Source organism: Malurus melanocephalus, unplaced genomic scaffold, assembly GCF_030028575.1.
Source record: "Malurus melanocephalus ecotype Western Australia unplaced genomic scaffold, MMel_1.1 scaffold_14, whole genome shotgun sequence".
Lineage (NCBI taxonomy): Eukaryota > Metazoa > Chordata > Aves > Passeriformes > Maluridae > Malurus > Malurus melanocephalus.
In genome coordinates, this window is record NW_026623246.1 from 3,578,096 (window position 1) to 3,602,724 (window position 24,629).

A 24,629-nucleotide genomic window follows, 5' to 3' on the forward strand; every position below is an offset into this window, starting at 1 on the left:
TCTCTGTCACAAACATTCTTTGTTGGAATATTTTATTGCAGGATTTTCAAATCCGTGCTGCAGCTCGTGAACTGAATTTAATTCCACCCTTGGTGGGACTACTGCAATCTGAATACCCGGTCATTCAGGTGTTAGCCCTTCGAACCTTAGAAGTAATGAGCAAAGACAGAGAAACCAGGATAATACTGGGAGAGAATAAGGGATTAGATCGCCTTGTGAATATACTGGAAAACAGTGTATGGTTTACTTGCTTTAAAACTTTTTTTTGTTCCTGATGCTGATGTTTGTATGACTAATGAGAAATATTACTTATTTTATGGAAGAATTATATAAGAGAGTTCCTTACTTGGAGTGGACTATGATGGAAATAGGATAAGTTGGGATATCTAGTTTACTAAGAAAAGAAGCAAAGACATTCCCCAAAGTGTTTATTGAATTTACTTTATATATCAATGGCCTTGGACACAATTTCCTACCATTGTTTATGTTACTATGAGACTCAGTTTAGTGCTTCTTGAGTTCAGGTGTTGCAATGGGCAGTATAATGCATAGAAATTAGTGAAGTTTCCAAAGTTTTAAGATCGCAGGCCCATTCTGAGTACYTGTCTGACCCAYTTCGATGCAAATAAGAAACTTCTGRGAGTTTTACTGTTTTTAATAAAATGTGTTGCATCCTAAGGCATCATCAAATAAAGTATATGAAAATATGAATTTGTTAATACGTACTTGGTAGTATGAATAAACTGTCCAAAAGAAAGTTACAACAATTATTGTGCAAACTTAAAAGCCAAAGATATTTYAATCCTGATTTCAAGATTGTTTGTTTGTTGGGGTTTTTTTAAATTAGGAACTCAATGATCTACATATTGAAACTCTTGCTGTGTTGGCAAATTGTCTCGAAGATGTGCAGACTCTGCAGCTGATTCAGACAACAGGAGGCCTTAAAAAACTACTTTCATTTCTAAAAGTCTCAACTGTTCCTGATATTCAGAAGAACGCAGCAAAGGCAATTACTAAAGCAGCTTATGACTGTATGTGACTTTTTAATAATCCATGGACATGAATTTGTTTATGAAATGAATTTTTATCCATGCTCTCTGGTTGAACGTAGTACTTGTGCAGAGGAAAACACTGGCAAGAATTAATTGAAGTGATGACTCTTGCCAGTCACAGCAGCAATTGGATGCTAGGAGGTATATATGTATATGTATGTGTATATATGTATACGTATATGTATATGTATATGTATGTGTATATGTATATATGTATACGTATATGTATACGTATATGCATATGTATATGTACATGCATATGTACATGTACATGTATATGTATATGTATATGTATATGTATATGTATATGTATATGTATATGTATATGTATATGTATATGTATATACACACAGAGATATATATGTATTTAAATGTTAATTTTGCCTCAATTAACTTTTAAATTTTTATATGAATATATTGTAAAATGCTGTCCTCACAGAAAAATGAAGCTCTCAAAATATGATCCTTGTCTTTTGTTTAGTGATGCCAACTGACTGCCATCTTAAGCCACCTTTGCTGGCAATGTTTTCTCSCCACTATCTGTTAAGACTTCTTTGCAAGCTGACTTCCTTTTGCATTCAACTGCTCGTCTAAATGTCAGGCAATTTCAAATACAAATTCCTTTAACAGAGGCATGAAAGGAAACCTTTCAAATGGCTTGCAGGTTAATATTCCCAGTGGAGTTAAATAGTTGCATTGTAATCTTTTTATAATTATTMATCCTATAGTTCTTTTTTATATGCTTTTTTTTAATTCATCAAGGAATTCTGAATTAGGCAGAACAGCATTTATACCYAGAAGGATGCTCTTTTAAATAAAAYTACATTTGAAATTTYTTCARTATCTTGGCTATTGAGTTGCAATGTGTGCCAAGTAGTGTTGTATAATAAAATGCAATGGAACTAACTACATACTTCTGACTATAGAAGATGTTACTTTTGTCAAGGCATTTCTATGACAGTTGAATTTAAATATTTCTATCATATTTCTGGCACCTTGTGGTTGAATCATGACTTTAATTTATGTGTATTTAAAAATATGTCATTTAATTTAATACATGGATAAAATAATCTGTCCTTTCTGACATATTTCAGTYTTCCTTTCTTCTCTCCCCATACTGTCTTTCCAATTCTCTTCTCACTTTGCTTAGTTTGATGTCCTGAATATTTGTAATTATTTGGATTGAAATTTATACACAAAAAGAGTGCCCTAGTATTCTGTGGGGTTATCTGTGCTTTAGTCATTATCTGTTGGCAGCTTGGCAAGTCACAGAAAATTGTTTTCATTAATGTTCAGGTATCAAAGATAGGAAGGGAGTCTTTTCTTTGTGTATTTTCYTGTGTTGTTATTTTATTATACTACTTAAGACTGTCACTATCATTTTTATAGTCCTGTGACAGGCTTGTAAGTTGTATGCTAAGCAGATTTATATTTGCTCCTACTTCTTTCCGCTGCATCTTACTCCTTTATCATATTTATTTTCAAATAAGCATAGCCTTCTTTTCCTCTTTCACACTTTTTTCAGTTTTTGTGGCCTAATATTTTAGCAGCTGTTAGTAGAAACATGCCTGAGCACATTTTTAAAGCACGGTGGCAAGAACCACACATAATATATTACAGTACTGCCTATGATCTTATATCATGGGATGTTACCGTCAGTGAAGATGCATCTTCTTGTCATGCTTCTTTACAAATGGAGTCAATGAGGTTTCATTATAAAGGTTTGCTCTCTTCTTCAGCCTATGACAGTTAKTATGGATGTAGCAAGCTGGGAAAATACATCAAAAGAAGATATAAAATATTTGCTTTCAAGCTGTAGAATTTTGGTGACAACCAGTTAGACAAAAGGTAACTTGCTGTCCTGGTGCAGTGGAAAACATAGTACAGAAAACTTGCTGCTCAATGTGGGCTCCAAAAGCACTGAATTTTTCAGATACAGTACTCTGTACTTAWGACAAAAAATGCTGCTTTTCATTGGAATGAAAAACCTACTTCTGCGATGACAGAACAAGTATCTAGCTGGGTTTTTAATCCTAGCAGCTGAGTATACAGCAGTATCTGGTTTWGAAATTATTTTTGTTGACAGATGGAATTTAGTTTTGGATTGKTTTTTTTTTCCTGATAGATGTGATCATAGCAAGTAGTTTTATTTTATGTCSCTTTCAACTCTTTGGAAAGGGACTCCTGTAACTTGGTGTTATGGTTATAAGATATATTTATCCCTTATGAGGTATTCTCAATATCAGAATAAATTACATGGTATAAACATGATATTCAACTTTAAATAGCATTCTTAGGATGCTGTTCTGTTTAAGTACATTAAAATGGATTGTATTTCTATACATCATTTCTATAATCATTATGCATTTGTCCCTAAATTTTGTTTTGTTCTGTAATATAATTTTGAATTTAATATAGTAATTTATTGATGATTTTGTTTTGTGTGCTCAGAATTATAGTGGTGAATTACACTGTGATTTCTGCCTGGCCCACCAAATAATGCAGTCATTTCAGAAGGCAAAATATAATCTGATGCTATAAATTATTGAATGTCTGTGAGTGGATTATCTGGATTGTTGATTAAGAAGGACCTGATTTTCCCCTGACAATGTCAGATACACCAGCAACAACAAAATGCTGTGGAGTATATATGGAGAAAGTGATGATCATGCTTGCTCTGCCAAACTTCTGGTTTGAAGCTCTCCCCATTATTTTTGTGTATCTCAATGCATCTCATGCAYTGAGAAGGGAAGTACACTAAACATGCTCTGTACCCTGATTAACATGCATTTCATARTACAGATCTTTGTTTATCTGGGTTATCTCAAGTCAAGATCAAAGAGAGGTCATGATACTATTAAACATTAACTTTTTTTTTCATTTGAAATTGCTRTAAATAATACCAAATAATAATACAAATTATACCAAATTAATAATACCAGTAAGGTAGTGGCAGTAACCTGAATAGGTGATCAATAGAACTCAGGTCATGACTTTGGGGTAAGAAGGGGAAATAATAGGAAAATATATTGAAAAATAAAAGTTGTCTCACCATGGTGTCAAGGCATGAAAAACTGGACAGAATGGTTTATCCTCCAGATACTTTTAGGTATGTGTTCTTGATTTTCCTTCATGTTAAATCAATGTATTCAAATAACTTAGAAGTCCAGAAATTCATCACTGTAAACATGGTGTTGGCACTTACATATGAAGTACTTCAGTATAAACGATGCTTTTCAATTGTGCATTCTTTCTTGTCTGTAGTAAAGGAAACAAAGGAAATAACTCATCACACAGAGTCAGCAGAAAATGTTCATCCTTTAAATAGAATTGGCACCTGGGTATTGAAATATTAATAATTTTCATTGAYCTAGGTACCTAAATATACAAGCATACTCTTTACCATAAGCTCAAATTAAAAATCTGTTTTTCCACATTATTATAAATTCTTCTTTTGTTTGAAATATTTAAAATTACTAGTTTCATGCTTTCAAATTAATTATTAATATTATTTCATAGACATAAATTATCTTCAACGTAAAACACAGATCATCATAGCTGCCCTGAAAAGCAAGAATAATTTTTAAGAAAATCAGTATATTAATAAATAACTTGCTGTACAAAAAAMCAAATTACTGAGGCATGAAGAACCTCTAGAGATCATTATTTGGGATTATGGACTACTTTGTCAAGCAACAGGCCAGCAACACACTTGATAGCTTGTCAAAATGGTCTTTCCCTTGAGAGCTGGCTGATATGCATCAAGGTTGTGGCAAAGTCCTGCTGACACTTAAATTCCTCTCTGTTTTATTTGTTGCATCTTTTTTTTTGTGATTTCATTTGTGTATCTGAGAATTCTAAAGAAGTTTAAAACTGAGCTGAATGGGTGAAAGTGACTGCACCTGTCTCATCTATATGCTTTGAGTAATTTCTGCTCTAATTACATTTTCARTCAAACTTGCTTTTCATTGACTTTGCAGACTTGTATTTGTTTGCTTATATTCACTACAGATTCAGATTTATCTAAAAGAATACTTACAATATTTTTTTCTTTAATTTTTTTTTTTATTTGGAGGACAGCAATCAGCACAGTAGCTGATTGCTGATAAAATTGCTAAATATTTTGAAACCCCACTGACTTCTCAGTTCCTGAATTTAATACATTCAAAAATTCTACCATGTAGTTATAACTTCCAGCATGCAATTAGTCTGGTTTAAATTATGCATATGGTTAAATGTTTATTGACTCTCATCATTATAGAGCTTCTTGGCTGTCCAGTGCCTTTCTGCATTAGAAAGTTTCTTTCAGGGCTCTTTCTAAGAGACACCCACATTTCTGATRCTATCCATTTAGGGAGAAGGGAGTTATCAGTTTATTGTTATCTACATACAGGTGTCTGTAGATACTTAGTAGGCACTGTGTGTTGTTATTTGTGTAGAGGAAGGAGCATCTCTGTCCTGCAGCTATGCTGGTCAGTGCAGTGTAGGTCAGCAGTGAACCAGGCKAAACTGCAAAATTCAAATTCTCTGCAAAGGGGACATTAACAAAGAACTACAAGCTGTGCGGAATTTAAAATTTTCTTAGTAATTCTCCTTGCCTTTTTTTGGCTCTTTTAGTATGTTGGGTGGTATTTCACCAAGTTCAGTTGTACATTGACTGGTGTGTTCTTCAATTTTATGCATTTGGACTTTGTTAGCATAACCTGAAGTCAAGCACAATCCTGAGTMAGTCTGATCTGTTGCATTGGAAAAGCTGTTTCCATCAAGCCTGTATGCATTCTGTGGTTTTAAAGGCTTACAGAGAACAAACTTTGCATTCTGTTGGGCYATGTATGTTTATACTGTGTTTAATAGTCATCATTTGGGCTTGATTCAGAGTTCAGTGAAGCCTAATCTGGGAGTTGGACTTGGATGATCCTTGTGAGTCCCTTGCAGCTCAGGATGTTCTAAAATGGGTTTGGCTCTGGTCCTTTGTGCACATTTGTTAAAGGCTGCTTCCTCTGTTACCAAAATATTTCTCACAACTAAGTGAAATAAAATTAATGTTCTTTCACTGATTTGGAAAACAAATGCAGATTAATTCTATTGTTATTTCTCATTTAAAGCTGAAATCCGAAAAATCTTACATTGGGAGAAGATTGAGAAATTCCTCCTAAGCCTTTTGGAAGCTAAAAATGATGTCAAAATTGCTGCTTGCCAAGCAATTTCTGCCATGTGTGAGCATATAGACAGTAAATATATCCTTGGACTCGAGGGTAAGTAAGGTGGAAGATGATGAAATGTGAATTTATGTTTTTTTCTGTTTGTAAGGAGAATATTATAACCTTCTAGACTGCCATATTTATTTAAAGGTTCATATATACCATTATTTCTTTCAAAGGGATTCCTCAGCTAGTGCATTTGCTTAGCAGTGAYAATGAAGAGGTAAAAGAAGCTGCAGTGACAGCATTAGTTAATTTGACAACAGCCAGTCCTGGAAATGTAAGGTGAGTCTGCAATAATTAAATAATTATTTAAAATGCTAATCTGAAGTGATAATATTTTGATTTTTAAAGAATGCTTCATCTTGTCCTTATCCTACAAGGCAGGTCTGTTTGAATTTGACTGTAAGCACTTTTTGGTGCTTATGGATCACTAGAATAGCTTGGTTCTCATCAGCATTACTGTTGTAGAGTTGTACTGTCTCTCCTAACATTTGCTTCATCAAGGAAAGGTATGAAGCAGATGCAATGAAAGCAGACATATAAGCMATGTTTTGAAGAGCACATATGAGCAAAATATGCCTTATAATCAAAAGCATTTGATGTGGAGCTCTTTTTGTAAATCAAAAACCATAGAGGTATTTTAAAAACTGATGCTTTGTACAACCTTTTTGACTGATCTAAATTCATTCTTTGAGGGAGATATATCTCCTGAATATTGGCATTGTTTTGCTCTTCTTTTTTTTTTTTTTTTTTTTTTTTTTTTTTTTTTTTTTTTTTTTTTTTTTTTTTTTTTTTTTTTTTTTTTTTTTTTTTTTTTTTTTNTTTTGTTTCCCAATTAATAGAGTATGCTTCTAGTGCATTCTCTGAAAGAAGTGTGACTTCAGTACCCAAAATTGCTAACAAAGGTAACAATGGTTAGCTCACTATGTGTTCCAAAACAATTGTATCAACTAAATTCTACTGTGAGCTGCAGTAGATAAAAGTGATGGTATTAAAAGTCCTGTTCAGGGAAAAGCAACAGAGCAGTGTGATGTACACGAGCAATCACATTAAACTTACAAACGAACAAAAATCCTTAAAAGTTTCCTGGAATATACTTTAAAAAGTTATACAAAGAATGATTCACAGGCATTCTTTGAAGTGAAAAAGTAAAAAACTCACAAAATAAATTATGTTTCAATTTATTGATTCAGCTCTAACAGTCCCTAGTATTCACTTAATGTTACCAGATAGAGCCATAATATGACACCAGAGGAATCTGTTCTCAGATTCACATAGTAAATTTTTTTTTTGTCTGATATTCTGCTCTCCTCGTGTGCTGGACTCTTCAGTTGGTGTCAGTGGGAGTCACACACACATAAAACAAGCACAGTTCTGGAGTCCAGAGGTCAAACTTTCAGTTCCACTACAGCTGTTTTTCGTAGTGCAGCCCTTTGAGGTTTTACATTGTGAAAAGGGGATCTCTGTAGCGTTTTCAGTTGGTATAGCAGCTTATGCCAACTCATTCCATTTTTTTTGCTAAGGAGATAGTCAGGACATTGTTTAGCTCAACTGCTGGAACAATTCTCTGAGACCTCAGGCAGGGAAATAGCTGTCTCTGTTCCTCTGCATTATAATGAAGTCCGTATTTGTTTCTTGCTGAGCASAGTCAGGAAATTGTAAAGGTGGCTTACATACACTTCTCTCTCTTTGCAGTCCAGTTTCGAGTACAATATGGAAGCACCAGATAATCTAATCACAGGTCTTCTGTGAAAATCAGGAAGCAATAATTTACATTAAATATGTATATTGGATGAATTCCATGTGACTATATAATTACTTCAAAGCTTCATTTCTAAATCAAAACCATTAATAAGTCATAGAAGAGTCTGAGTGTGACTAGGATCTATAAATGAATATATAGTGTTGAACCCTTAGCTGATACAAATTGGTGTAGTTCCAGCTCACTGACTGGCTATCAGACCCGTATTTATTTTACATTCACATAATAGGAAAAAAAATAGTTTGGAGAAAATTCATTCCAGATTGAGTTACCATAATCATATTTCATTCTAGAATGTTTCATTTGTATGTCCTGTAGACCGCTGAAAATAAGTATATAAATAATGAAGATGTTSATACACTTTTATAATAATGTGACTTTGCTGTGTGATTATGTTGACAATATTCTGATTTCAAATGAAACTGATAAGTCTAGTGCCCTTTTATCAGTTATGTATTAGATTCTTGTAAGAAACCCTCCAAGTATATAAAAACATAAAGGTAGTAGTAGCAGGTGCACCTTGTGTGGCAAAAACAAAATGGGTCCAGTGATGGGGAAAACTGTTTGCTGTAAGTGCTTTCGCTTTTTACTGGCCAGTCAAATATTCAACCTTGCTGAACTCGTATGCRTGCATTCTGCTCTTTTTCATTCCATGAGCATTTTTGTATATTATACTGATTGAAGGATGTGTACCTTGCCCTTTTATTTTGTATGGTGTATATTTGAGGATATAAAATGATTATAAGATGTTGCTATTTTTGCTGGAGATTTATTGTTCTTGATAGGAATATCAAAAAGTGCTGCCACCTTTTCATATAATATGGAAAGAATACAATAAAAAAATACACAAATTGTGTGTAATTAAAACTCCCACCATAGGTAGCTCATAAAGATAAAGTTTCCATTGATTAATAGCAAAGAACAGCATTGGCAATGGGCAATACTACCCCCCATTAATGTATATTAACCTTGACCCTTTTGTGCTTCCCCACAGCAATGAAAGGCTAGTTCTGTACCCTTACCCAATCAGTCCTTTGTTTCTCAACTGAGACAGGTTATAAAGGTGTCAGATATGGTGGAGGTTTGGTAAATAGAACACCTGTTCACRATGAACGGGACAGAGACCAGCTTGTCACGTGATTCAAGTCCTCAGGCAACCATGATTTGGCAAAAAGAAATAAATTAATGAATTAATATGTTTTTTAGAGTATTTTAACCAAAAATGTAGACCAGAAGAGGACATGAGTCCCATAAAAGTGGTTTGRGTTTTCAGGTTTACTGGAAAAAATGGATTTTCAATAGGATCTCYACCATAACACATAACAATTAATATAAATGGCTTCTAAAATATTTCACCATTTATGTTTTTGCTGCAGAGCTGATGGTGTGTCGTACTTCATTAGCACATAGAAAATCTACAGTGATCAAATGACTCGTTAGTTTACAGACTGACACCCCAAAATTATGCATTTACAAGAATTTTACCATAAGAACAGAGTTTTAATGCTGCTCAATATTGATGATAAATCCTTGTAAAYTTGTTAATAATTAGCCTAAGTAAGAACAAAATTGCAAAGTACATTGCAGTTTAAAAGCCCATGTGCTTATTCTAACGAGCTATGTTACCGTGTGTAGATAGCTCTGAGGTCATCTTTGAAGTATATGTCAGAATTTTCTTCTGTGRTGTGCTTCTGGAAAAAAAAGAGAATTATGTCCAGCTGGGTATTTGCATCCATCTTTTCCATCACATTTTATAATCCAGAGCAATAACTTGCTTTACTGAAAACTGTATACAGTTATTTGTACAGCAAAATGCCATTTTAAGAATCTCTGAAGCTTTCTGTTTCTGCTGTGTCCAGCCTTTGGGCAATGTGGGCGCAGTCACTTCAGTAATGGGCGTGATGCACAAATGGAACAATTACAAGCGAACAAAGAAACAGCAGCGTCATCTGTTGGGCAGGAAAATAAGTGATTCTGTGCCATACATCTAATCCTGGAACAAATGGCTTATCTCAGCCTCTGCATTTTTTTTTTTTTCATTTAAAGTATAATCAAAGATTTTCACTTCTCCTGTATTTATTTAGATAATTGTGTTAAATACAAATATGATACTAGAAGTAGCACATAGAAATAAAATCTCAAGTGTACCAGTTGGACATTAATTTGACCAGCTCTTTTCTTCAGTATTGCCGTAGCACAAATGCCATTTCTAATAGCTGCCTTCATGAATCTGGCAATGTCTGAATTCCAGGCACCTAATGGATTTGCCACTAAAGAAAGACATGTGCTCTGGAACTTAGAACTTCGTGCTGGACATGAAAACTAATTGACAGCCTCAAATAATATTTGTCCTAAATTGTTTGTTTTAAGTGCAAAATTTATAGCATTCAGTTAGAATTTGGTCTGGGGGAAGAAGGAAAAGAATGTTTTTTCTTCATCTGTACCAAGGGCTGCAGGAAGTTGTGGTACATGACAGACATATGACAGAACATTTATATAGGGGTTTACAGTAAGTGTAATGTGACAAATTTCTGTATTATATCTTGATTCAAGACAGTAAAGTATCCCAAAATTTACAAAGTCAGCAAACTTATGTTATTTAATTTTCTAATTTTTAAATTCTTCACAGGAATCAGAGAACCAATTTAAATTCGCAAAGGTTATATCCATATAGGGAGCTCTAGGTATTAGCACAGCATCTGAATGTGTGCCTTCTCAAATGGGTCAAGATTGTCAAGATTTGAGAGTAGCTGGGATAGGAGGAGAAGTTGGGAACTCACTGGTTATGGACAGTGCCCAGTGAGGAGTAAGTCAGTTGTTCCCTTGACATTAGTGGATGTTGTATCTATTCCAAACTGAAATTCATATACTGATCTAATGACTCAAAATACAATCCTCAGTCTRTTCCACCTGTAGTCAAAGCGTCTCACCTTTTTAAACTGAGATTTTCAGTACACAGCAGATTTTTTCATTGTTTGTAAGGTGAGTATGSCTGTCAAGGAATGAATTTGAAAAACATCCAGTTTTTCTTACATTCTGAATATCGTTATTATTAGGAAGTAGTGATTACTGCAATTAGGTAGTAATATCACTATGTATTAATCTTCCCATTAGAAAATGGGAAACTTAGTAGTAGCTTTTCTCTTTCAAGACTAGATGGAACCTAATTCCCATAAATATTGAAGTGTCAATATTATGCAAGATAACACATTTGCATTAATGTATGTGTTAATTTATGAGAACAGGAACACAAATTTCTACATTCTATAAGAGCTACATTTAATAGCATAAATAGGTGATAATCCATTGTAGGTTTTGTCTTTTATGGTTTAATTGTTCTTTAAGATATAAGTTTGTTTTTCTGAAGGAGGAAATCAACAATGGAATGCTGCTGGCGGTATTGTGTAGATGTAATATGTTTTAATACTGACCCCTAGTGACAGAATTATATTTTTGAGCTAATGTGCTTCAAGGTAAAGGGATTTTTTTTAATTTTGTGGGTCATGCTGTTACTTTTTAGCATTAACATCCATATCTAGTGCACCCTGTAAAACAATTATCTCATGCCATGAACAGCTTCTTCTTTTTCCTTTCGGTTACTGTATATCCATATTGTGGGCGGTACTTTATAAAATAAAAACAAMAGAGAATGAAGTCATTACCCATTACCTAATAGTTCTCAAGCTTTTCCTTGCCAGTTACATTTTCACTTCCGTTGAAAATTGCAAAACATTTGTTTTATGGCAAATTTCTCCCTTGGCCGAAAAACTGAATTAATTCCTGCATCTGGGATGTCACTCATAAACAGGTTCACAATAAGACTTTAACATCACATCAGATGACTGAGACAACCCACGGACATGGGTCTGTGCCCTGCTGGCAGGTGAAAAATCTTTCATACAGCCAGCTGTTGTATTTTTCTCTTAGATTTGGGAAGGTGTGGCTACATGGGAAAGTCCTTCTGTAGGCTTAGATACTGTAACTGTGTTTTCTTCCCWGTACAGTTCTTTCACCGAACAAAGAAATAAACAACAACAACAAAAAGTTATTCTCCTGGGGTCTTCTTTTGTTGTTGTTGGTTTTTTTGGTTTTTTTTTTTGTTTGTTTGTTTGGTTTTTTTTTTAACTTTGGGGTTATTTTCAAGACAAAGACCAATATAGAACATTTATCTCTAACACAGATCTCATGTCACCACATTCTAAAGTGCATGGAAACCTGAGTAGATCCAAAATAGTTTCAGACAGAACAGAGAACATTTCTAGGATAATCATAGCTACATAGAAATTTTACTCCTTGTAAGTGCAGCAGAATCTTTTGGCCTGCTTTTATACCCCTACTTTCAAAGCCTTGCAGTATGATCACTGTTTATCTTAGCTGTGGAAGGCTGGAATTTCACTCAGAGCATGTGTGTTGTCACCTGTAACTTCCCATGATACATTTCTGTGGGATCAAGTGAAAGTTTTTTCTTCCCGGATGGAGACTTCTAAACCTGGGAGAAAAAACTTCCTTTTGTGTAGCAGCACAAGTACCATGATTACTCTTGAGTGTGTAGCCCTGCAACGTCATTCAGCAGTATGCACTGAGATGAATTACTCTTTTTATGAATTAAAAGCGACAAGGGTTATTTTAGATATGAGTAAATTTCAGACAAACGTATTTATGCTTTTGCATTTGTACTTTCTTTGTAGTAGATTTCGAAATGAAATTATTTAAGTGTATGTTTGAACTTATTTTAGTATGGTGTGAAGTATTGTTTATTTGAGGTGTCTATAAGGAAATTTTARGGTTATGGCTGGTCTGCCCTGCTGTGAATTTAACCTGTGTGATGACTGTGGCATGTTGCCTACTTAGACTGTTATTTGGTAAAAATAATCTTTCAGAAGTAACCTTAACATTTTGACATGCAATCTTAGTAATTTTATCTTAACGTACTAGTATAGGTGAATGTTCTTAAAGATGTAATTTAAAGAGAGAAACCTAAAAGCATGAATTTTTGCACTCTAAATCATTGTAAGAGCATGAGATTTTAGCAAGGCAAAACAGACTACTGCCATTTGAGATACATTCACAGTTGTCCAGAAAAGAGTTATCCAGAAGTTAAAGCTCAAGTTCACAGTCCAAAGTACTTTGTGTAGAGACTGACTTACACAACTTTTTTATTCTCTTTCAACTGGTGCTTCCAAAGATGAAGAACCATGGTCTCATCACTCCCTCTGTTCAGAGGAATTGTGAGGATCCTGATTTGGCTCTTTCCTTCCTTCCTTCCCTTACACTTCCACGAAAGCTGCTCTGGCAACATCTGCATGTTGCCTCTTATTTTGCTTTTGTGTGCATTCCAGACTCTAAATATTTGTGCCTACTTACTGATTTTTGCATGCACTACTTCTGGGGTCAGAAAAAAATAGAGAGGGGGATTGTGTCATTTTGATGAGCTTATCCTGGCTGAAGGTACATGGGATCTTTCAGGAGCAMAAAGGGTTTCTAATCATAAAGGGTTGAATTTCAACCCTTCCACATAATAGTAGAAATATCAGAAATTCTTAACAAAGATTGCAAATGGTATTATTGTTGAAAGTCTGAGGTGTCATGAACAGATAGTTCATTATCAATGCTCCTGTAATATTTTAAATTAGATATASTACAGTTTTATAACTGCGATCTGTAGTAACTTTGTCAGATGACTTAAATGATAGACATTAGAAGATCTCTGTGAATTGCTAAATCAAAGTCAGGTATTACAGTCTCTGCTAACCCAGACAGTTTGAGGTTTTATTGCTTCCAGACTGTGAGCTTTATTGAGTTTTGGTTTTGTTGCAGTTTTAACAAGATACTTGTCATTAGAAAATAGGAAGAGAGGGTTCAGTTCCTGAAAGGAAAAATTAATATGGTTTGTTGATATCATCAATATTTTTATTGGAGCACAAAAAGCTCCCAGTCTGTAGATCAGAGTCTCTTGTTCTAAATTCCCTTACTCAGAATAAACATACTGACATTAATTTCTCTTGCATAGTGAAGAAAACAGAAGTAATATTAGTCTTTTACTAAAATACGAATGACTATTTACAACAGTCAATCACTTTTAAAAATAATTAAATCACAAAGTGGAATTTTTGATAAGTGCAGAAGACATTAATTGGATGTGATTATTTTGATGGCATAACAAGGCTAATGAAGAATACTAATACATTTAAGGAATAAAAAGAAAGCTATTTCTTGAGGTGTTTTCAAACTTCTGGTTATGATATTCTTTTTCAGTCAGAAATTGCAAAAGAGAGCTGGATCAAAAATGCCTTGTGTGAAAAAGAAGTCATGCGATTTAACACAGATAGAGTTGATTTTAAAAAAGGTGTGTAATTAGATGCATAATTCTTATGCATAATTTACATGCAATTATGTATGAAAATGAAGTATGCACAGGCATAAATGGCTAGCTAAGCACCTCACACACAATCACAGTAATTTTTAATTTTGCACAGAAATGAAACAGGCAGTTGCAAACACATTTGAAAAAAATGAAGTCCAGTGAGGAGGAAAATTTTGGATCTTTTCTGAGCAGAAATTGTGCTAAATCCTCAGTTGGGGGAGGGGGGGAATAAACAGCATTGAAATCAATAAAAAATAATTTAATATAAACCAGTTTATGTTCGGTTGTGGTAGAAGAAACGGAACCAAACATGCTTGATCATTTTTATGAAGTGTCAGTCTCACTAGTGTAAATTTAGTATAATCCAGAGTAAACAGTGGTGTCAAGCTGTACCACTGCTCTTCCCCTCTATCTCCCTTCCCTGGGAGGTTGTTTAGGTTGGGGGTTTGGGGGGCAGTCTCAGTGATTTCTGRCAGCTCTTTGAACATTTTTAGTTGCTTTCTCCCTTAGGCTAGACCTTCTCTTCAGGAGGAAAAGCTAGCTGGACCATTCCCGGCTCTAAGTAAATAATCCGTTATTTTTCTTGCTGTGGCTAGAAGGCTTGGTCACAGACCAGAGCTTTTATGCTGCTGTGATGATAAGAAAKAGATGGTTTTTGCCACAGAGTGCTTGTACTACTAAAAATAAAATTAAGTAAAAAAAACCCCACACAATTTTCATCAAATTTTTATTGCTGATTGTTTTCTCAACACACTCCCAATATCTGAACTTTACTATTGCACCCCAGATGACTATAGCAACAAAATACTCACTTTGGTGACACTCATGCACACTTCTCCAAAGTGTCTGTTAAAAAAAAGTTTGTGCAGTGAAGTTTTAGATAATGATTTTATTGACAACTTTAATTTATTTTTGCAGTAAAAGCAGTAAAGAAAATATTTGTTTTTCTGAGTCTCTCAGCATTTTTTCTTTTAGCCTTGAATTATCTTTTAGAAAATTTTCAAGAAAATGGCTTAATMACTTGTTACAATGTGTATTTAAAATTAATAAATCAAATATCTATTATCTGAACTTTTAATATTTTTCTTCCTAATGACAGTTGAAAAAATATTTTAGCTGTTCTTRAATACAGTAATTTGAATCCAATTTTAATCAGAATTTTACTGTTTCACTAAAGGGCATAGTTAAGGTGCATAGGGGTACCTGAACTGTATATATGCTGTTTAAGGTAAATGCCTAACCCTGTTAGGCAGGTGTTTCATAATATGTGCCTATGATTCATAACATTTAAATTATTTTAACTTTATTTAAGCTCTGCAATTCCTACATCTTTTTCTCTTGTTTGTAGATCAAATAGGCAGCTTCCACTTTGGARTAAAAAATGGTGATGTTGCTAATGCAATATCCTTTTTTTTTACTCTTGTCAGTGTCTTCTTTCCTTTTCCCTAACCTTTTTTCTTCATGTTCAGAAAAGTATGTATTTTGAAAATATACACAACATGGAGGGAAAACCTTGTATATTTATATAATTTACTCCTTTTCCACATTAAAAAGTGTATACTTTTTTTTTCAGCTAAACCAAGGCTCACTTCTTTCTTGAGGATGTAGTTCTATAGTGGAAGCACTGATAAATTCCACAGTCTCAGTAGGATTTGTGTAAAGGAGAGTGATCTGGAGATCTGGGAGAGATTCTTGTGCTGATCTACATTAGGCAAAGACAGTGCTGGTAAAAGCATTCTCTGACTTTTGTTGCCTTATAATAAAAGAATACACAGTGCATGTTTCTGCCCAAGATAGAAGGGAACAAGGATAATTGTACTTAGTGTTTCATCACTTCATTGTGGTATTTCAGCGCTTTAAACATGTTCATTCTCTCAGCTCCCTTCCGAGGGATTCAGGTTCTGTGACATTTCTGTGTTCTCCAGAGGCCTGTGGGGTAGGAGTGAGTTGAACTGTGGATTCCCTGTTTTTCCTTCTCCTGTGTGCGTCTCTGTTACCAGGGCACAGCACTGGCCTCMGATGTTCATGCCCTCTTAAAAACTTACTCACAAAGGTATTTGTTACCTTCAACTCTTGTTACCTGCCATCATCACTTTGAACAAATTCTTTTTGCCTTGTGCTCAGTTGTGCTACTTGATTAAACCATATGCATGAAACCATGATTCAGAATGAGCCTGCGCGAAAGTAGAATGCAGGATAGAAATAAATATGTATGATCTTCTAAATCAGTGGTTCTCAACCTTTTTGAAGTTGAGTGGCACTTGAGAAAATTGGCTGTGCTCTGTACCTTGCTGAGGTCAGCTCTGAACACACAAGGAGCCGTCACCTTGCTCTTTTGTTAAGTGCTTGTATACTTGCTGGTTTTATGGAAATTATAGTAAATCTGCTTATAATGTGATTGGCTACATCATTCAGTGCTGTGTATCATTTTGTAGCCMGTCTGTTAGGGGCTATATGTTTACTAGGAGCTCTAATGGGAGAATATGTGTATCTTGGGTGTAGTATAGGAATAGTAAGCCCTATACTTACTGCAGAAATATTGGATATACCACACCTGTGAGATACAGGGATACATTTCATGAGTAGTAAATTAGTCCCATAAGTCCTGGAATTTCTGTGTATCCGTTGTAAAGAAGAAACTGCTTGATTTTATTTTTGGTTTATTTTATTATGATTTTTTTTCCTATCTGGGTAAAATGTGTGTGCATGCCCTGCATGGTACAGTAGATCTGATAGCTCACAGGCACTGTGCCTCACTGTGCATGGCCATGTGTGTGTATGGTGAGTCTCACCCACGCTGTGCCAGCAGGTACATCACACCATTGTTATATGTGCTGTGAGTGTGAGGTTTTCCAGCACGCCTGCGATACATGTGGTGTATAGCTGACTCTTGAATGGGCAATCAACATATATACAGCAGCCTGGATAGAGCTACAGCAGTCCTGAAGCTGAAAATTTGGATAAAATTTTCATGGGCAAGGTAAGACAGTGTTAACCAAAGAAGTACAGTGGCCTTACCTAAGTAAAACACCCAAAAAACTGCAAGAAAAAAGCCACCCACCAAACAAAACATTTTCACCTCTTCATCATCTGGTCACGGAGGAAAGGGGAAGGAGACAAAGGGAAATCCAGCTAGTTGAAGACAGTCAGAGGAGTGCAGTGTGGGACATCTGATAACGTAGGATTCACTTCTGAATAGAGAATGAAGTGCTTGCATTAAAGCTRCTGGTGCTCCAGGAAGATTAATTAGGCAACACCAAACTGACCCTGTATTTTAATGCTGCACCCAAGCTAAAAGTCCCACTAATCTTCAGTCCCTGGATTCTTGCCTTTTCYCTGATTTTCCAAACAGGTAACTGCTGCCTACCTGCCAAATTTCCTGACATCCATGCTCCAGCACTGCTGTTGAGCTGCCACTGCCTTGCACCTGAGGCAAAAATGAGAGTAACAAACCCTGTTAGGCTCTGGTGATTCATTCCAGGTATGCTCAGGAGCATCTGTGTGCCCCTCTTTGACAATGTGGAGCTACTTGCACTAAAATGAATTCACAGTAAGACCTACACCAAGTTGCCCATGTAACGAGATTATGTGGCTCAGGTTGACATGTACTCTACTTTCAGTTCTATTTGCATAAAAGTGTGACTGTCAGCATTATTCATGTGGTTTTTTTTTTTATCAATGCCTGAAAGTCTTTGATAGTATAATGATTCCTTTTATATGTGAAATGTCTAAGCTTGGTTTATTTTGTAGCTGTGTAAGTTATCAAAATGTTAGTCAAATTTTGCTAAGACACTGCACAGTAAAAGATTCTACAGTAAAAGATTTTCACATGTAGATCTCTTTTATTACTGTATTCACAGAAATTTAGAGAAACTTATAAAAAGTGTAAATTCCTTTGTTGAAGAGYTTTTATGTTTTTAATGTAGACAACATGTACTAAAAGAGGGTTTAAAAAGCAGTTACAATGAAAATTCTACTTGCCATCTGTGAATTCCCATTGCTAACAATATTGCCAACTTTTATTTAATGAACAGATGAGCCTAAAGTAACATTATATATCCTCTAATAGTATAGCTCCTTGCACCTASTGCTTTCTTCTACCCAAAGTTGCTATTTCATTAATAATATTTCTTCAGCTGTTTTTTTTCCTTGACGGTTCTCTAAATCTGTTAAATTATCTTTWAAAAAATATCCCAACCATCTTCCCCAATGGTATTTGGAAATTATATCTGGGAACAGAGGGAATATTTTAACTGGATCTGCTGTTGATAGACTAGTTGGTCTGGACTCTCAGTCATAGCCAGTCCTGGGCTCTGATCTGATGAGTCTSCTGTTATCCTGCTGTCTAACTCAACTTGTATAAGTCCAGCTCAGTAATTCCTACACTGCACTGAACTGCACCGGGTACACTTATGCAGTAAGAATGACAGAAACTTGATCTACATGTTTATACCACCTAGGTACCTGATCACAGAAATTTCCAGAGGCAGAAAAGTGAAAAATGTGGTATACCATAATCCTTTCCAGAAGAAGTGCTAGAATGTTTATGGGGAGATGTGGTAAGAGGCTGCAGAAGCATTTGCCTGTAACTAAAGATATGGAAATTCTGGCCCTTTGAAAAGATGCAGGATTTAATTGACTTATGCAACACCTCAGAAAGAATCCATGTCCTAGTAAGTTAAAGAATCCAGAAGTTTGAGACTTGATTTGTCTGCTTAGGTTGTGCCTCTTGAACTTCACACTGTGAGTCATATATAAATCACATACACACACACACACACACACACACACACACACATACACATATATATGTACAGATACATACATATGCATGTCTATATATATATCTATATCTATGTCAATCATGAAATGTAATACTAGTTTAGTTGGGAAATGCTACGCACCAAGAAGAAAAAAGGGTCCTAAAGTAACAAATATGTTTTCCCCTTCTTCATTTTGCTAGGGCTGTTGCTGAGGCTGAAGGAATTGTGCCATTAATGAACACCTTGAATGCCCAGAGGGATGGAGCCATTGCCAATGCCATTGCAGTGCTAATAAATCTGTCCATGCAAGAGCCATTGCGCACCACTATCCAGAGCAATGGGATCATGAGTGCCCTTGTAGGGCCACTGCACTCAACCAACAGCAAAGTGCAGAGCAAAGCAGCGTTTGCTGTGGCTGCCTTTGGTTGTGATGCTAATGCACGAACTGAGGTAAAACTACTCTTTCAGGTTGTGGTTATTGATAACATTTCTAGATCATGAGGTGGGAGTTATATTAACCTAGAGCCCGTTGTGTCTGTCCTAGAAGTCCTGAGCTTTTTAGGTAGCTACTTATTTTTCACTTCTGTGAAACTTGTTCTGCTGAATTTAGCTCAGTTTTTCATGAGAAAACCCTTTTGRAAAGGGTTTTCTTTAACTGGTATTTCCATGACTGTCCTTACTTGCACCAAATTAATGCTTTGCAGCTTTTCGGTGGCTTCAAAGAGCTCTAGCCAGGGCTGTATCTTGATCTTTATATTTAGAAGCATTAAACATCAATGTTTCTTTCAGCTGCAACTGTCGGCTGAACTTTGCAGATGAGAAGTTGAGTCCTCTTTACTCTCCCTCAGTGTTCTGTTGCCCACTTTCAAGGYCTGAACAGCAATGTCTGACCTTGATTAATGAGATACTGGATGTGCATGGAGTAAATGTATTTCAGACAAAACTCGAAATATAATTAATCCTTTGATCAGTGGCATCCAGCAAGCTGAACTCTTTGCTGTTTATGAATTGGTCATAGTATTTTATTCTCATAAATAAGAATGATGCTATGTGCATTCATAAATCATAAGCTGGGGTTTTCTCATGGGTCAAGGCTGTTAATTAGGACATGAATAAGGGGCACAGATAATTAATCTACCTCTTTCAGTGTCCTTAAAATGTCTTTCTCTTCGAAAATCCAAATGAGCAATATTTCCTCCAGCATGTATAGGAAAGATACTGTAGCACACAAGAGAATACGATGTTAATAAGATTGTCATACATACAATACAAATTCAATTGTATTGTGATGTAAATTAGTTGCTAGGAGGCACCAGAACACAGAAAAATCTGTGTAACTCTCTGTGGCAGCCTTGGGTTGTGTAGTCTCTTTGGGTTCCACACTGCAGCCTAATAACTGAAAAGGAGGGCAGAGCCAGAAGGGATGTCTGTCTTGTACCACTCTGAACTCCAGCCTATGCAGCATTCACAGAAACACAGACTCCCCATAAACAACCTTTTTTTTTTTTTCCAGCTCAATGTATCTTGTCTAAAGGCTTGAATGTTTTGGGAGGTKAATTTCACAGGCTGTTCTTACTGGGATAGATGAAAGATTTAAGTGGCAATGTCTTGAYGTTTTTTATAGTTGAGAAGTGCAGGCGGGCTGGAACAACTCGTTAAATTGCTGCATTCTAATAATGACGAAGTCAGAAGAAATGCCAGTTGGGCTGTTATGGTCTGTGGAAGTGATCAACTAACTGCTATTGAACTATGCAATCTAGGGTGAGTACAAATAGTATCAAAAGTCAGAAGAAAATTTCTGAAGGGAGAACTCAATTTAAGACAATCTTTATTTTTAGGAACAAAAGTCTTCTGACAAAATATAAGTCTGTAGTGAGAACTCTCTGGAATTATAAAACATTCATTGTTTCTGTGACTGAATTAGGCTTTATATTGAAGATAACTTATTTCAGTCAATATTGGGGACTACAGTGGCCCATACATTTAAAACTGAAATAAAGGTTTCAGACTGAATTTAATATACAGTAAATTGTACTTGTTACATACAGACCAAATTTGATTTACAAACTCTGGTTAACTGCAGGTGTGTTGAATGGTTATGTAAAAGGGGCTGTTTTATTCTTTCTTAGAAACTCCCAATTCCATATATTAATATCTGAATTACAAAAACTGGTTTAGGTTATAAGAATTATGACACAGGACTCCTCAGGGCAATTCTCTTAAAGTTACTGTTAAATGAAAATTTACATAATTGGGSGGCTCCCTCTGCTGGGCACTTCTCTGATCACTGGAAAGACACTTTAAATCCATCTGTGAAGGGATTTCAGAGAGACTCAGGGATTCAGATCAGGTGGGGATGTCAAGGGTRATGTTATCCATCTGTCTGGTGTAAGACTGAATAAGGTACCCTGACATATTTTGGCTTGTGTAAATACTGATCCTTAAAGAGTTTCACAACTTTCCGAAGTAGCCTATTCCCATGCTGAAGTGTCCTTACACTTAGAAGGGGTTTCTCAGTTTTAAATATCCCTTAAAACAAATCATATTGTCCTGCTTTCAGTGACATTGAATAATCACTTTTTATGGCAATTTAACTCACCAAATTTTCTCCTTTTCCCTGTCCCTCTTTGTTTTCTTTTCATGACAAAATAAAAATGCTAAGCAAGTTTTGTTTTGGAATCTTGTATCATTTCATCACACATCTCTTAATTTCTCTCATTTTTGATGCCATTTTGAAGTGTCATCTCCCAGCCTGGATGAAGTACTTCAGAGGAAGTTGTACCACCATCAAATAAAGCTCAGTAATTATTTTCTGTATCTTGCATATGGCTCTTTTCTTATTTAATCCCTTTTTGAGACAGTATTGAAGTAGGACTCTAATTTATGAGTCCTTCGAGTTTGACAGCATATTACTGATAATAATACATTAAGCACAGTTTTTCAACTAGTCAGGCTCTACTTCATGTGATTTTCATGTAGATCATATTTCCCTGACTTGCTCATGAGTATCCAAGTAGGAATATGTGAAAAGACTTACTAAAGTAAAAACGTATCTGTACTCAGCTTGTATCTCACATCTATTTTTTCTGCCTATATGTGAAGTCAGTTACCCCATTGCAAGGGTTAGATTGACTTTACATGACTTACTCTTGACAAATATATAACAGCTATTTCTCATCTCTTGTTGCTTGCAAACCAATTGTTTAATAATTTGATATGGTATTCTTTTGATACTGAAATTTGGCTGAATGATCTCTATTGTAATTTTCTTGTTCCTAGTTTTTTCAAAACTAGATAGTATCTTTGTCCTTCTCCACTCTCCAGGCATTTAGCCTAGAATTTTCCAATACAATTATAAATAGTTCACATGTTGCTTTTGCAAATGGATGTGCATGGAGTAAATGTATTTCAGACAAAACTCGAAATATAATTAATCCTTTGATCAGTGGCATCCAGCAAGCCACTGTAGTGGCTCATACACTGTAGTGTATGAGGCAATTGTCCTCAGGGACTGCTAACCTTGTCTTCTCAAACTTATTCTAGACATGTTACGACTACTGTTTCTACCTCCTTTTTAATATTACTGCTTGGCATCTGCTTGAAACCTTTCTATGAAAACTGAAGCAAAAAAGGCATCAGACACTTCAGTCTTTTCTGAGCCATCTGTTATGAGTTTTCATCCCACATCGAGTTTTAGGCCTACATTTTCCTCTCTGATTTGTAGCATATGAAACATTTATTTTTTGTTTTGGTTATGTCTCACTTTGCCTGTGCATCTTTTGGGTTTGTCCCTTACTACTTCTATTCTGTTGGAAGTGTCACTGTTTCCAGTTCTGTTTAAATCCTGGTGGTTTTTTTGGTTTTCATGTCTTCACAGAATTTTTGGTACAGCTATATTTGTSTGGTTTTGGCTTATCTTTTGTCCATATAAGGGTAATGTGCCTGTAATGTCATCTGGTTCAGACCTTACTGTACACATTGGTGTTTCTTTATTCATTTTCCCCTTTGAAATTCTTCCCTGTGTTACTTGCTGGTTATCTACAATGTGCTGGAGACATATAGCCTGAACTGCTCTTCCACTGTCTTCTCTCATTTCTTTCTTCTACACAATGTTGTCATTTGCCTTTCCTGAAAAATCCGTTCTCTAGAATTCATCTGAATTCATCCCTTCAAAAGTCTACATTGTAGATGTCCACAGCTGAGGGTGTCTGTGTAGTTCACAGAGAGAAATGAGCAGTCTAAACATGGGGATCGTTATATATATATATATATATATATATATATATATATATATATAATGTATATATAAAATTGAATCCTTGAGGTGCGAAAAATATCTGCATGTGTGCATAGTCACATGCACAGAAATTTGAATGTGTGTACACACACACATATGAAGGCATCACCCTTTTTTCATGGTTTTTTTTTTCATTCCTAAACAGTCCCGCAACTGCAGAAGGTGATGTTCTCCTGATTCAGTTTTGTTTATTTTCTTAGTGAGCTCTTCCTAAGTTTTTCAGGYCAAAAGTGGTGAGTATATGGGTTTCAGCACAAGAAACACCTTAGGAAATTAATTTCTGTCCTCCCATGTCCCTACATTACTATTTGTTTCTATGTCCATGCTGCAGAAATCCTGCTATTGTGGTGGTGTTGATACAAYTCCTTGTGTTTCCATGCTCATTCATGTTTAGCAAATATCTGCCAGCGGTGCTCCCCCAAACATTCCTAGACCACAAAGATTCACACAATGCATAATGCACTACTGGAATCTGCAAATTGCATTGCAGCTGAAAAAGAGAGAGAGAGAGAGAGAGGCAGAGAGGGAGAGAAGTTGCCTGGACTTTATGATATGGTCAGCTCTGATCATCATTCTTCTTACATTGTTTTTTCCTTAAGTTCTCTATGGTGCATAGCATCCTTCTAGACAAAAGGTTGTAGCATCCTTCYAGAYAAAAGGTTCTGGCATCCTGACTGCATTTTTTTAATGTAGCATTTAATTGCCTAAAGGAATTGCTTTTGCTTTTGAGCACCACAAGGTATTTTCCTTCCCTAGAGAAGAAATTCTGTGCGGCACAGCCGGCTCCTTGCTGGCCCAGGGGGCACAGGATCAGCATTTGGAAGTGAATCTATCTTGGCCTTGGTAATGCTGAAAACTAACTCTGACCTGTATAATAACAGTTTATTAGTCTTTAATGATGAATTAATTATCCTTGGCATTTTATTTATCAGTGCTTTAGACATCCTAGAAGAAATAAATCTGTCAACAAAGCGTCAAAATAAGTTTAGTGAAGCTGCTCTGGAAAAACTACTTGATAACAATCTTTCCCAAAAGTACAGCCGGATGGGATATTTATCATCAAGTAATATCATTGTTAATGGATTCTATGATTGTGGTCAGGTAAGCTGTTCTAAACAAATTACTCTATTTAAAAAGAGTAAAATTTTCATTTTAATTTAGAAAGAGTAGTGTAGCAAAAAAGCCAG

The 24,629-nt window shown here is 35.4% G+C and overlaps 1 protein-coding gene across 1 annotated transcript in view; it reads left to right on the forward strand.

Annotated features, from left to right (window-relative positions):
• Positions 1-24,629, forward strand: part of ARMC3 (armadillo repeat containing 3) — a 49,963-nt gene that overhangs the window by 13,413 nt on the left and 11,921 nt on the right. The window contains 7 exon segments of the mRNA XM_057383033.1: positions 42-236; positions 848-1,031; positions 6,158-6,307; positions 6,433-6,538; positions 19,346-19,595; positions 20,770-20,906; positions 24,375-24,543. Of these exon segments, the coding sequence (XP_057239016.1) occupies positions 42-236; positions 848-1,031; positions 6,158-6,307; positions 6,433-6,538; positions 19,346-19,595; positions 20,770-20,906; positions 24,375-24,543 (1,191 nt within the window).